This window comes from Crocodylus porosus, unplaced genomic scaffold (genome assembly GCF_001723895.1).
Source record: "Crocodylus porosus isolate Cpor-Errol unplaced genomic scaffold, CroPor_comp1, whole genome shotgun sequence".
Taxonomy (NCBI): domain Eukaryota; kingdom Metazoa; phylum Chordata; order Crocodylia; family Crocodylidae; genus Crocodylus; species Crocodylus porosus.
Window position 1 is genome coordinate 1,194,509 of NW_017728893.1, and position 15,220 is coordinate 1,209,728.

The 15,220-nt window shown below is 51.3% G+C and overlaps 1 protein-coding gene across 1 annotated transcript; it reads left to right on the forward strand.

Moving 5' to 3' along the window:
- The first annotated feature begins 297 nt into the window (after positions 1-297).
- Positions 298-7,711, forward strand: POLR3GL (RNA polymerase III subunit G like). Its single transcript, XM_019556018.1, has 7 exons — positions 298-1,233; positions 1,909-2,038; positions 3,374-3,442; positions 4,115-4,171; positions 4,441-4,514; positions 4,714-4,827; positions 5,718-7,711. The coding sequence occupies exons 1-7, from the start codon at positions 1,111-1,113 to the stop codon at positions 5,802-5,804; spliced, it is 654 nt and encodes a 217-aa protein (XP_019411563.1). The 5' UTR covers positions 298-1,110; the 3' UTR covers positions 5,805-7,711.
- Positions 7,712-15,220: the final 7,509 nt, after the last annotated feature.

The following is a 15,220-nucleotide window of genomic DNA, read 5'->3' on the forward strand; positions in this document are numbered from 1 at the left end:
CGCGCGGGGCGCTGCGGGCACGCACCCGGCTCGGAGCCTGCGCTGGGGTCCCGGCTCGGCCCCGGGGCTCTCCTCCGGTTACACGCTCACGTTCTCCTGTCGGGACCCAGGAGGAGGACAGCGGCGTGGAGGCCCAGGGAAGGGCGGGGGGGCTCTGCGTCAGATGGGCACGTCCCGGGCCCCTGGGCGTTGCTGCTTGCCCCCGGCCTTTTCTGCTACGCGGGTCAAGGTGATTCTGAGCCTCCCCCGGAGGCTGGGGGTGGGGACTGGGCTGTCCCAGCGCTCCCGCAGGCACCAGACCCGGAGGGTCCTGCCTAGAGGCTCTCGCTCCACTGCTTAGGGGCAGACTGATGCTGCATTGGGGTTAGGAAGGGATTTTACCCCCTAGTCAGATTGGGATAGACTAGGGGGGGGGTAGCTTCCTCTGTAGCAGGGGCATGGGTTCCCTGGAGCATATATTGTCCGCAGCTCACAGAAGCAGGATGTCGGCGGCCGTGGTTCCCTGCTTCCCCTGTGGCAGTTTCAGGTGTGATGTCTGTTGTGTCAGGGTGGACGGTGGCCTTACATAGCATTTAGATGATGGATGTGTCCGGGTTGAGTTAGGACAGGGCGATCCTGCCCCACTAGGTTCCAGCCCCCCTGCTCTGGGATTATATGACAACCCCCCTGGAGAGGTGGAGCATGGGTTGGAGACATCTCGCCCTTCCCAGGCTACCCCATGTGAACAGAGCAGCTCTTGCAGGCCTGGGAGTAGAGGAGCAGGTAGGACGCCCCGGGAAGGGGATTTTCAGCATTGCAGGAGGAGGAAGGGGGGTGGCGTGGAGGAAGCCAGGCTGAGGGGGGGCTTGAAATAGGCTGGTATGAGTCCATGTGTTTGCATCTTACAGCCCTAAAGGGGAGGATGAGAGATTCCTTGGGGTAGTTTATGGCCAACTCTGTACTCTGGCCGCAAGTTATGCCGGGGGTCTCGTCTCCCGCCCTGGGATGGGGGTTTGATGTGGGCGATGGGCCTTAGGAGGGTTCCCATGGGCTCTCTTTCTCTGTCCCTGCAGGCCTCGGCTGTGTTGGATCCCAGCTCTCTTATGTCTGCTTTGCCTCTGCCAGTGCATCATGGCAGGACGGGGCGGCAGAGGGCGGGGGCGGGGCCAGATGACCTTCAATGTGGAAGCTGTGGGCATCGGGAAGGGAGAATCGCTGCCTCCCTCGACCCTCCAGCCGTCACCGCTCTTCCCGGTGAGGTCCCCTTCTGCGCGGGGAGGAACAGCAGGTGGGAGCCCTGCAACCCCTAGTTTTCCCTGCTGAATGTGCCAGCACCACGTCTCGGCTGCGACATGTCCTTAGGCGGTGGAACAGAGACCCAGCAAACTCAGTCCAAGCCCCCAGGGTGAAGCAACATTAGAATTCAAGACATAAACATTATTTACACTCCTGCAACAGAACTACACTATTTTTCATGGATATATTTTCCCCCCCTGGAGTATGCCATTTTCCTGGATACTATCACACATCTGAGAACCTCAGGGCATTATAGTCCAAGCAACTAGGTGCCCCTTTCACAGGGGATGAGATTGCAGGTAGTTTTCTAAGCAGCCTACGGTAAGGCTTGAACTCAGGCCTTCAGAGTAATAGCACGCTGTTTTAGCCGCTCTGCCACTGCATCCCTCTGTACAGATGCGTGCTTGCTCACAAATACATGCACACATCTCTGTGCATAAATGGTGGTGTCAAGGCAAAATCCTGACTCCTAACCCCTACCTGCAAACTAGAGCGTTTTAAGGGCCTAGTTTAAATTTCACCCTCTAAGGATGCCAGGTCCCTGATTTTGTAGGAGCACTGTGGCTATTAGAGTCCCAACTATGACCTGTTTTATCAGTGAATAACCATGTCCCTCGCTTCTGGTCCCTGCAGCCCATGGAGTACAGGCCAGTGCCTTTGCAGACGGGTGAGGAGGTGGAGTACATGCTGGCACTAAAGCAAGAGCTGAGAGGAGCCATGAAGAACCTGCCATATTTTGTTAAGCCGGCTGCCCCCAAGAAAGGTACTGGTGGCAATTCTCATTTAGATGGGGGTAGCTCATCTAAGGGGGCAGACTACATGTTTGCTGTGGAGTAAATTCACTTCGTCGTAAGAATAGAGCAAGCTTGAAATCTTAAGTTATGCTGAAGTCCATTTCTGGTCCAGAAGGCAATGGTGTCCAATGGCTAGAAATCAGGCTATAAGTGCAGGACACCTGGGTTTTCTCCCTGCCTCTTCTCTTTTGGGTGACTTCAAGCAGGTCACTTCTGTGCCTCAGTTGTCCCATCTGTGAAACGGGTAATGATATGGACACCTCCCCCACCGTCCTGGAAAGTAATCTGGGAAAGTAAGTATCTCCTGTAGATGCGCCCAGAGAGATTCAGCGTATGCACCCAGTCTACACACAATTTATACAACTCGCACGATAACCATGTGCAGATAAAAGCAATATCTATTCTACAAACGCACTCCCCACTCAGACAACACACAGCACTACAGGCAACACACAGTATTAAAACACACCATGCCTGATGTACTAATGGAAAGAGCTATGGATTTGTTATCACAGCACCACTTTGGTAGTGCAGAGGGACCACAAATATAAATTGGAGCCTATTCAATTCGTTACATTGTTTGTTTCCCTTTTGCTTTGTTCATCTCTGTTACTATGTGGGGGTCCAGCTACTCTCAGTTACCAGGAAATTGTTTTGTGATGCTTACTCACTATCCCATGTGCTTTTGCAGGGCAGCTTTATTAATAAGAATATTATTAATAATATCAACCACCACTTTATTAAGCATCTTTACTCCATAGTTCTCACAGTACTTTAGGATCAAAGTTAGCTTCACCATCCCCATTTTACAGAGGGGAAACTGAGAAACAGAGAGGGGAAGGCACTCGGCCATGCTTCTGACTTGCCTGTCAAGTCAGTGACAGAGAATCCCTGTCTCTTGAGTCCCAAATGAGTGCTTTATCCATTGGCTTAAACTGCCTGTCTTGACTCTTTTACGTTCCCAGACTCCAGCCATAACCCTGATCTACTCCTGAAAATTCCAGCTGCCTGTGGTGTGATTTTTTTTTTTAGGGATATAGTTGAACTGTTCCAGCCTCTGGTGTGGACATAGTTACACTGTTTTAAAGCTGCTTTCTATGAGTATCAGTTATTCTGCTTCCCATGCAAGATGTCAGTGCTTCTATAGTAGTATACATTTGTCTGCTTTATCCTGGGTTAGCACCTGAGTGCAACTTGTACATCGACTAAGTGAGCTGTGAGGGTAGCTAAGACTCCATGCCCATGGATGTGGCTTTTCCTATGTCTTGTTTGCCCCTGAGCTCTGCTTGTGTGTTTCTTTTCAGACATTGAGCGCTACTCGGATAAGTACCAGACATCTGGCCCCATTGATAACGCTATTGACTGGAACCCAGGTGCGTGAGGGATATTGTGCAGCCCAGCCCTTGCTCCACTTGCAGATATGCTCATGAGTCCCCAAGGCTTACATCTCTCTAAAACAGCATTGGAGATAGTAGTATGTCAGGATATTGGTGGGGAGACTGGAGAGCAGCACAAAGAGTAGAGAGTACGGTTCTTGTAGACCTGCAGAACACCACACCCTGGTATCTTGTTGGGGTGAGAGCACAGAGGGGTGCTAATAGTCATTCCTTGTTTAGGAAACACACTCACAGTTACAATGGATGAAGGAATGATTTTTTTGTGGATGGATGGATGAATGTGTATGAAGTTTGTATAGATGGGATGGATGGATGGATGAATACATACATGAAAGGATACTTATGTGGATGAATGCATATAGAGATTGATCAATGGGTTGGATGGGGGGATAGATATAAACAGATAAATACAGATGGGATGGGCAGATTGGCTGGATGGGAGGATGAGTGCCTATGGGAGAGAAGGATAGATTATAAACCCCCCTGCTTTGGGGTATCAGCACAAAGGTGTCAGGAGGAAGCTTCTGTTTTGGGTGGGTTGTGCCACTATTGTCCACTGGAGAGATCTGTCCAGCGTGACAAAGAGAGGCTGCTGGTGTAGCTGCATCCTGTGTCTGACCCAGCCTACCTCCTTTTTTGCCCTTGCAGACTGGAGGCAGCTGCCCCAGGAGCTAAAGATCCGCGTCAGAAAGCTCCGGAAAGGCAGTAAGTATTAAAGAAAATAATTACCGCAGGTGGTGCAACAGGGCAGGGCTGGAAGCAGATCCTGGGTCTCCTGGGCCAGTGGCCATATTCAGTCAGTCACACAAACTATCAGGGAGGGTGTACGAGTTTGGCTTGGGAAGCCTGTGGGGGTAGAATATGTACATCCACTGTGATACATGAAAGTAGCCCCTTCCCTCCATCCTGTCCTTGCCCCCAATATCTACCCCGTGTCTGGCTGGGCTATAACATTCTCCCTTCCTGTGATGTAGGAACCACCATCGTGATCCCTAAAGGCAAACAACGGGTCTCAGTGGACAAGGAGGAAACCATTAAGAAACTTGAGGTAACAACTTTTCCCTTCTCCAGCTCCCTGATCACAGCAACAGCAAGTGTCTGCAGTGGCGTACTCCTAGTTTGGGAAAAGATCTACACTGTGCCTCACTCCTTGCTCTGGAGCAGCATTGAGCTGGGGTGAGGCTGAATGGTACCTGCATTCAGGTACCCGCCTGGCTGTGGGTCACACTGTTTTTATGACTCCCCAGACCTTGGAGAAGAAGGAAGAGGAAGTAACTTCAGAAGAAGAGGAGGAGAAAGAGGAAGGGGAGGAGGGGAAGGAGGAGGAGGAAGAAGAGTATGACGAGGAGGAGCATGAAGAGGTAAGACACCTGTCTCAGGTCTGACTGGACACTTTCAGATGGACTTTTCATACAAGAAACCCGGTTTGTTCCTGTACGTGCTTGCAGAGACCACAGGGGCAGGGCCCTTTGCTTCCATGGAAAAGGGTGTCTGGAGGACTGAGTGGGGTGGATCTGATTCCAGTAAGAAAGCATCCCCTTGTGCCAGGTGGCCCTAGTGCCTACAGCAGGGGTAGGTAATGTTTTTTGGCCGAAGTGCTGAAAAAACCGCAATGTCTACCTTGGAAGGTGCCAGAGTGCCAACACGCCGGAGCCCGGGGCAACTGTTTGCAGTCCCCCAGTTGCAGCCAGCCCATGGAGCCCAGGCTGCTCCTGGGCTCTGTGGCTGGGAGCAGCTGCTTAGAGCCTGGGCTGGCGGTGGTGTGCCGAGCAAAATGGCCTTGCATGCCATGTGCACATGCCAGGGGTTGGTTGCCGACCCCTGGGCTACAGTGAAGCTAGGGACTGGGTGAGCCCCGGGGACTGGTTGCTCTGCCTTTCATTGTTTAGAAGTGAGTCCCCGTGAGGCAGGAGTGAAACCTGTGGACGGAGGCCAGCACAAGAAGCTATTGCCTGTTCTGTGGGGGATTCTCCAGGCTTGGGGTATCTATCTGATCCCTTTCCCAGTGTTGCCCTGCAGTGTCACAGCTAATTCCATTCTTCCACCTTAGTCCCCATTTTTCAGCATCGGGGATGTGTCGCCTCCTTTTGCTTCCTGTCTTAAACAGGAGGCAGCAGCTGCCATCTTCCACCCCAGAAGTGGCTGCATTGCACTGCAGGGGCTAGTATGGCACTCTTAGCTGCCTCAGCTGGGTCCATTGGCCTTTGCCTCCCCTCCACAGCTCAGCCTCTGTTTCCTCTGCATTCCCTAGGAGACAGATTACATTATGTCGTACTTTGACAATGGAGAGGACTTTGGAGCTGACAGTGATGACAACCTGGATGAGGCGACGTACTGAGAGGACCAGGATGCTCAGCCGCACACATGCACAGAGCACTTGGCTGCCTGGAGACATGGTCACCAGCCTTTTCCCACCCCACCAGGACTTGAGACACCTTCCCGGACCTACAACCTGTGCTGCGATGGTCCAAAGGGATGAGACCATCTCGGGGCTCACAAAGACAATGCCTTTCCTTCCCCTCCCAATCCCCACTGTTTCTCTTGCTGCAGTGGGGTCCTGGGTTCGGATCAGTGGCTGTGACAGAGCCCCACACTTCCTGCCTACGCATCTTTGAAAGGATGGGCAGGGATGTTGAAATAGCAGAGCCGGGCACACGGTGCCCCTTTAGAGGACAATATATATTTCGCCTCTGGGTGACACTATTGATCCATTTTTCCAGCAAGTGTTGGGATGGGAAGCTGAGCAGAGTAGTGGCACTGGATAGAGAAACCATCTCGTGGCAAAATAACCAGCATGTTGGCGTGGCAGCCTGCTTGCCACCACCCTCGTCCAGCTGAGTTATAGATCCTGACCAGCCTCCTGGGGTGTGCATTTTCATCTTGTCAGCCTCAGGAGAGAATGTAACCAGTTCTGAGATGTAGCCAGGGGCAGAAGAAGCTCCCTTCCTGTCCCATCTCTTTATTCTGTGCTGCAGCACTTGCACCAGTGCAAACAGTGACGTATGGTCATACACATGGTTACTAAGTGAGTAGTGTCTTGTACTAGGTGTTAAAGAGCTGCATAAGCTGCATGGAGAATGCAGCTCCAGAGGGGTGTTTAAAGTATCGGGTTTATTCTGCTTCAGACCCCAGATGGTGCCTGGCCTCCCCTCACCCAGGGACATCACCAGCTGACTTAGAGAAATGACACTGTCACATGCTTCCAAAGGCCATCTTTGGATGGGATCTCCCCTGCTTCTCAGCCCTGGGCTTTGGACCAAACTGCATCTTGTTTGTAAAGTTTTAACATTCTTGGTTTCTACTGTCACTTTAAAACATTTTAATGCTGAGGGTAGAAACAGAAGGATCCTCCCACCCCCTTAATAATCTGTTCACTGTTTGAGGATGATTGCTCTAATATACACCCCCCATCCCGTCACTGTGGGCTGAGCCCAGCTGGGTGAGGGGGTGTCTTGAGGGAACAGGGGTAGTGGGTACCCCTGCAGAATTGTGTGTGTGTTGTGTTTGGTTATGGGGATGTGTGTGTACATGTTTTGGGGGGGTGCATCTGAACTTCTCTCTGTAGGGTTGTTATGCTTGTACACAGCAAGGGCATGGTGTGTTTTTATATTGTGTGTTGCCTGTAGTGCTGTGTTGTCTGAGTGGGGAGTCTGTTTGTAGAATAGATGCTGCTTTTATCCGCATGTGGTTGTGTGTGCGAGTTGTATAAATTGTGAGTAGATTGGTTGCATATGTTGAATCTCTCTGGGTGCGTCTACCAGAGATGCTTATTGCACATTAGTCTTAACAGCACTGTGCAGTAGTGTGACTGTTAAAAACCATGGTAATAGCTTACTGCGCAGTGTTTTTAGGCCATCATGCAGTAGGCATCACAAAATAACCAACCATCGGCTCTACAGCCCAGCAACTCTAGTTACTGCTCATTAGTTAGTACTTTATTAAGCAAGTGCTAAACTAAATGTGCGGTATCTAAGGCTCATTAATGAATGTGGAGACATGCCCTCTGGTATGTATTTGTTGGCTACACACTTCAGATGTCCATGTGGCGTTGTTTTGTGTTTGGGTGTGTGCTTGTGCATTGTGCGGGGATGTTGGTTGTGTGGATGTGTGTTGTGCATGGCAGTGTGGGCGTGCATGTGCAGTATGCTTGCCTTTCTGAATACGTGCAGGTGTGTGTGTACTCCAGGGCTAGGCTGAAACCCGACAAACCACCAGCTCTCTTGTTCTTTCCATTCTGTAGGTTCTTAACAACCTAACAGGTGATGCTTGCTTGCTGTGCATCTGTGATTTTGCAGAGAGGACTCCCAATATGCCTAGTCCTGAAGAGCCTTGTAGCAGAGTCAAGGCCTCAGGTACCCAGCCAGCTGGCATTCCAGGTGTTCACCATCCTATCCATCCATACTCCTTCAGCTGAGCTGGAGGGAGCTGTGAGTTTGGAGGGGGTGGGGACAGGATTAGGCACCAGCAAAGCCCATTCTGCCCCCTTGTCTCCCACAACTGTGGGAGTCTCCCTGTTCACATGCTGAGGTGATTGCACCTGCATCTGACCGCATATACGTGATGTGTGCATGCATTCATGGCTGAAAACATGAGTGCGACTTACTGCAACCATTTGTGCATGTGTGTGTCTGTTCACATATGCGTGCCCATGGCCATGTGTTCATGCACATGTGTACCTGAATGTGGTTGCACATGTGCGTGTACTTTTGTTGATATGCAGATGTTACACACGTGCACACATGCTTCATTCTGTGCTTGTGCAGGCATCTCTTTTCAGATGTGATTCTGTGTCTCGTTCACGCATCTGTGTCTGCATTCACACATGCGTGTGACTTCGTACATGTGTGACTGCTCATTCAGTATCTGAGCACAGCTGCCAGAGCAAACTCGCCAGCTGGAAGGAACACACTTGAGCCTCTGGTATCAGTGAGTGTCTGCTCTTTCGAAGCTCTTGGTACAGATAGTCAACAATCACTGCTGTTTGGTTGACTTGTGGCAGCTTTTTAACACTGTCCCTTTTTAAATGCATTGGTTGGAATAAAAGGACGTGTCTGTTTCTACCCGGTCTCATTCTGTCCATTCAGACCTACCAGCATCTTTCCCCAACCTCCCTCAGTTGGTGGGGGGCTTCATTACAGGTACATTATGCCTAGTTGTGCCACTGACCCAAGGCAAGTTGTGGTCTCGGTCTGTACCTCAATTTCCCTCCCATTCTTGCTCTGTCTAGAGCAGCTGTTTTCAACCTTTTTGCATTTGCAGACCCCTAAAAAATTTGAAACGCAGGTGTGGACCCCTTTGAATATCAGGTGTGGGTATTCACATACTTTTGATTCATCACAGTCATCTTTCATGGCTGTCTGGGGGATCCCAAGGGATCTGCAGACCACAGGCCAAAAACCGCTGGTCTGGAGTATTGACCATTTATTTTATCTACACACGAGGTCGAACCAAAGCGGCATATTAAAACCGGTGCTAGATCGGGGGATGGATGCGGCATCCCTCTGAGGCCTCGTGTCAACAAGGGGCAAGGGGATGTTCTGGAGGCAGTGGCCTCGCCTGCTTTATAATGCAAGTTGTGTTGACAGGTAAAAATGGCAGAAATTCCCACGGCATTTGCCTCTGCTGTGTCAGAAGCGGTGTGACTTGCTTTCCCACACATATCTAACTGGCCTCACACAGTATGTCCCCAGCACAGATTTCTGCTAAAGCCCTCTGGGTCCCAAGTCTTCACTGATACAACCCCGTGTGGACACAGGAAGATGCTGAGGGGTGCCAATCGTGTCCCCCACATGGGTATTTTAGCACCTTGATCATGGCGGAGCTGCTGCCACATTAATGAGGCCTGCGGTGGTTCGGGTCCTGCGTGCTGATGAGGCTGGAGGCTTGCTGTGCAGCCTGGATGTCATGCCAAGTTGGGCAGGCGTGGCCATTGCCTCGACCATATCCCCTCTCCCCTAGTCGACTGCTGGCCCTAGTGCCCCTAAACGCAGCACGGAGTTGTTCAGTTTGATGCGGGGCAGCAGAAAGTATGAATGCATCAAGGATGCCTCCCCGCTCCATGTCCTTGGCGTGTGTGAGGGGCGGCTCCAGGAAGCAATTTCCAGCCCTGTCCCCCCAGCCCCTGTGCAGTGACATGGGCTCGAGTGCGCCGCTGAAGCATCCTGGGTTGTTTTTCTCCCTCCAGGAGCACCAAGTCTACTGGGGCTGGGTGAGAAACAGCCGGCAGGAGCCAGGTGGCAGTGGTCACGTGTGTGGCTGTTGGGCTGTGTTTCTGCATGGAGGGGAGGCAAGGAGACCTGTTTGCTATACAGGCACGTGGTGGATCTCCTGGGTAAGGGATTGGTACATCTGTGCCCATCCCTCCTCCTCCCCTTTTCCAGCTGCCTTTGCTATGCAGCCACTTCCAAGAAGAAAGAACAAGCGTGTCAGGGCAGGGCAAGGAGAGGTGAACAGCACGTTCCCGGCGATTTTGTTCCATCCAGGAAAAAACTGGAGCCAGGAGGGGGTGGAAAATGTATCAGGAGAGGATGAGACAAGATTTCCCAAGTGCAAAAACAGCTCCGGGTGCCAGGCCAGGGCAGAGCAGATCTGTCAAGAGGTTGTGGAGAGATGCCCGTTTGTACCAGCTGGGAATACGGTCCCACTGCCGTCAACAGAAGAATGCTGATTTACTCCAGCTGGAGAATGGGCCCAGCTGCCTCGTCCTTCTGTAGCTTCTGTGTGTTTGTCCCCCGCACACACAAACCATCCCACAGTGTGGATGCCATCACACTGGTTGTACTGGCAATACTGGCACAGAGGTGCCTTACACTGGGATAGCTCATTCCCACAGGGGCAGCATCATTGCATATTGAAAACCAAGGGGATTTAGGCTCCAATATACCTAAGGTCAGGCGTACATGTGCCTGGATGTGTCTCTTTTAAGGAGTGCTTTCCAGCTGCAGGACTATGAGGGTGCTATGTCAGCATATAGCCCAAGTGTGGACACAGCCATACCGGCAGGCTCTGTGAGATAAAACCAGCCCTCCTGTATCACTGTGTCTACATGTCTGCTGGTCAGGATCAGGCCTCCTCACACTCCAGACTGACAGAGCATGGCAGGCAGGTATCTATACCTTTGACTGGGGTGAAATTGCTTAGGGAGAAGGCTCCTAAGTCACTTAAGTGCTTTGGAATGTATTTCCTGGAGCTGCAGAGCAGCCCTGACAATGTAAACCTGGTCCAGTGCTATGGATAATATCCCCTGTGCCCTGCACTAGCACCTTCCAAGCACTTGGCACACACCTGTCATGACTCTCACCCCAAACATGTGTTACCCCATGGATGTGAATGCAGCCAGTCTAGTTTTACACCAGTGGAAGGAAGCGAACGAGACCTGGCCAGCCTCTCAACTCACAGGAGAGTCAGGTCATCATCATCTGTTTAGTTTGAGAGTTAGGGAAACTGAGGGCAGAGAGCAGAGAAGTGATTCCCTTTCCACCAACAGCATCATGGCTCTCTCTCTCCTTGAAGACCCCCCAGCCCTTTCCTTGAGGTAGACGTGAGCTGCCATCCTTGTCAGGATGATGCTTCTGTGCAATCAGGTTTAGTGGACTTCTTTGCTCTCCTCTGCACCTAGGAACGCTTTGCTGTCATTAATACTGGTCCGTGTGCATGCAAAACTGCTTCAGATGCTTTCTGTTGAGAGGCCTTGAGGGACTGCTGTTGAGGAAGTTCAAAGTGTGTGTGTGCGTGCCTCTGTGTAGCTATGGGTGACCATATATGTGAATGTGTCAGGGCTTGGGCCGGTATTTCCAACGGAATGGAATTTTCCCTTGGCTGGAGGGGCCAAAGGGAGGAATCCTGGATGGTTTCCAGGGAAAGCAAGGGTTGTAGGCTCTGTGTGCGTGGTACAATCACTCAGTGGAGAAGCTGAGTGTGTGCAATGACCCTTGGTTCTTTCGTGGCTGATTCGGGCTCATCCAGAGACATAGCTGGTGACAGGAGTGAGGGTGTGGGTCAGTTTGCAGCTCACCAAATGTACAGGCCAGTCTCCCCCCAGGGTTTAACAAAGACCCAATCTAAACACAGAGTCCGCACCCAAATCACTATGAGCATGGGGTGTATCTTCTCCTGCTGTGGTTATACTCTAGTGTGGACGTAATGACATGAGTATAAAAGCACGCATAACTCACTACCCTAGACATGGGCCAGTACAAGCATCTACAATCCAGTCTAACTGCATGCACACTAGGGGCCAACACACTGTTTCCCCTATCCCATGATAGTTAAAGCAGGTTTGTGTTTGGGCTTAAATCAGATGTGCTTCTAAACTGATTTACACTAACCCGCTGCACTTGGTATGTGGACACTTTTACATGGATTTCAGCTTGGTTTAATTGCTTGAGCTTTCCTGGGTTTACGAACGGGCACAAGTTAAACCAGCAAAATCAGGTTGACGTTGATGGATGCATCTACACACACTGCACACCAGTTTCAGTGCATGGGCTTTTAAACTGCTTTCAGGCAATTCAAGGCCATCTCTTCTGTATGTAAGCAAAGACTTTTCCTGCTTGCTTTCTCTGTGTGGAAGGAGTCACTGCAATTGTTCATGTACTCCATGCTGCTGGATTCTCTGTGCCAATCTACTGTGTACAAGTACCCCTAATTCCCATAACACAAGGCAGAACCCCAAGCTGTTCAAACCACTCCTTCCTAACACTGTTTCATCAGAGGCAGGTCTCCTTTCTCCATCAGATGGTCACTTAGCTGGGAGGAAATTGTCACCCTGCTGAGAAGTGCCAAACTTGCCTCTGCTGCAGAGACCGAGAGGAAGCGTGGCATTAAAGCCCCAGGTTCCCTTGTTCCTCAAGCAGGTCAGAGGAGGTGGGGGATCTGCCTGCATGGGCAACCCTGTTCCAGCGCCCTGCTGTCTTATCTGCAGAACACCTTGCCTTGTGCGTAACCTCTGGTGTTTACAGGGAACAAAGCACGGGTCGGGAGCTGATCAGACTAGTTTGGGGCTCTCGGAAAACCTGCCCCACCCTCCCCAAGCCCTCCTATCACTGCTGTTTGTCCTGCCTGTGTGCCAGGTGTCTGCTGTCCATGGAGTCCTGGACTCTTGATAGGAAGTCGCAGGGCCCAACAGATGTGATCTCGTGGCTCCCTGTGCGGGGTGCTGCTGGGCCACAGGGTAACTGCCTTCTCCCCACCCTGCTCTGTGGTCCCAGCCCCTGCCCGCTGTGGCAGCTCTGATCCCACATCTCCTTGCCATGCCTGCCAGCCTCCCAGTCCCTGCTGCTCCCCATATCGGTTTTTGTACAGTTTCTTGTGAGCACTGACCAGCACATGCTGGCTTGTTACTGTAGGGTCTCTCAAGGTCGTGGACTGGTTTATTATTTCTTTGCTCACATACACTGGCTTGGCCATACCTGCTGGCTTTAACATTCAAACTTAGCACCTCCTCCCCACCCCTCAGGCCCTTCCCCTTGTGCTCCCAAGGGTGATGTGAATGGTGGCTTCACCCTCCTCCCGAGAAGCAAAGTAATTACCACCCTCTGCAGCCTGCTATCACAGCTCCCTGGCAAGAAGTTTGCAGATGTCTGGAGCCCTTCCCAGGGTGTCTCAGTGTATAGACACATGGGTGTTTCTGCTTCTGATCCATCAGGCAGTTTCCTCCCATGTGAAGAGGATGGGAACAGCCTAATGGCCTTATTCCCTGTGGAACTGATCAACACTAAGGAAACCCTGTGTTTTGCCCATTGATTTGTGCAGGGTTTCACCTCTGCTATCTGTCCCCTTGGCTGGACACGCCATCCTTTTGCAGAAGCAAAGCAGGAGCAATGCTAGCTCCATTAGGAAAGCATCCAGGTGCTGTGGGAAGTGTTTGTGGGAGGCAGGTGCTTTGCTTCCTGAGCCAGTGCTAAACTGGTATTGAAAGAGCTCCTGGGAACAGCTTTCCAGGCAGGTGTCACTACCTAGGGAAGGCCACAGCCCTGCAGTGTCATGACCTTTGCCCTTTGGGCTTGGGGAGATTCTTGGCCAGTGTGGGGTAAAGCAGGTTGGATCAAATCCACAGTGGGTGAAAGCAAAGCCCAGTGGGAGGACACTGACCTGTACCAGCTAGGGGATTCCTGCCCGTGCTGTGATGGTGCTGATGTGTACCCAGTGGGGACTCCTGCCCCTGCTGTGACTTGGGTGCTTTTCAGGGGCTGGGCACATTGCTGAGTGGTTTCACTTTCAACCCCATCCTCAGTCCTATCCAGAGCATCACCCCTGTGCTCTCCACCCCACCACATCCATTCCCAGTGTCTCCCTGATTTGACAGCGCAGTTATAGTTTCCCTGCCCCATTCCTGCAGAACCTGCCCCTTCCCGGGGCTCTGCAAGTAGCTTCTCCTGGCCAAGGTCTGTTTGGCTCTGGCATCAGTGCCCCAAAAGGGGCCAAATCCATTCTGCTGGGGTCAATGGAGTCTACACCAGGCAGGATTTTCCTCTGAATCCTTTTTATGCTGCTGCCAAGACACATCCCTTTGGCTGGAAAAGCAAATGTGTGCTCAAGCTTATTAATAACAGCTGCCCACCCTGGGGCAAAGAGAGGGTTAGCATGGGGAGGATTTGCATGGCATCCTCTTGGTCTGACATGCGTGGAACAACAGGGCCAGCGGGTGCCCTGTGGGCTTGGCTTATTGCCACTGATCTCCAGAAGCCTGAAGTAGTGACTGTTGCTGGAAAGCAAGGTGTTGGGGCACATGGACCTGCTGGACTGAATTGGGATGGCTGCCTAAAGCTTAGTTCTGCTAGGAACAACCACCTGGCATTGGGAGGGGTATTGCACTATGTAAGGAAAGGCTCCGTTCTGGTTTGGGAAGGGGTCAGAGGGGCTGCTTGGCATTCCTACATCCCCCTAACCGAGATTCAAGCCCTGTCTTGGAGCTTGGCCACGGATGTTGTTCTCACAGCAGAACCTGCCCCACTTCGCCGCATGCAGCTTTGCACAGGAAGCGCAGGGGGAACAGGCTGTACCGAGCTTTTCTTAGCCTTCCGGAGGAAACCGATTCTGCAGCATGGAGCAGAAAGTGGCTTGTGAGCTATGGACAGGGCTGCAGGGGCTGTTTCTGTGTGGGTGCTCAAAAGGCAGCTGAAACAGAAGAGATCGGTGAGGGGGACATGGGAGGTGGAGACCGGATGGAACATTTTGCTCTTTAGGTAGAGGAAATAGCACACCTAGACACTAACACGAGGCTGTAATGGGTGTCTGAAAAACACCCAGACAGAGAAGGGGAGCAAAAAAGAAAGTCAAAGAGATGATGAAAATGTTTGGTAAGATTAGCAAAGGAAAAGAGAGCGATAAATGAGTTTGGAAATAAAGAGCAAGGTTAGACAGAGAGTTTGACAGGTCAGTAAAGGTGATGGATTAATCAAGTCAAAGCTCTGCAAGATATCTGAAGGCATGTGTTGGATGTGCACATCAGAAACGAAGCTTAGCTCTGATTTGTTCAGTCTGCTGGTGGCAGATAATTTATGGTTTTACTTCATGCTCAAAATATATTCAGTGCTAGCCAGCATAGTGGGAACTACCTCTGCTTGTGGCTTGAATCTTTTTATTTAAGGGCTGCCCTTGGACAAACACAAGCTCAATAAAGGAGATGATGGATAAATGAATAAAATTAGCAAGAATGAGTTAGAGATGCATTAAGGAAAAGAGAGAGGGAGAGGTGTAGTGAGGTTGATTGTTTGATTGATAGATGGATAAATGTGTATGGGGACAGACAGG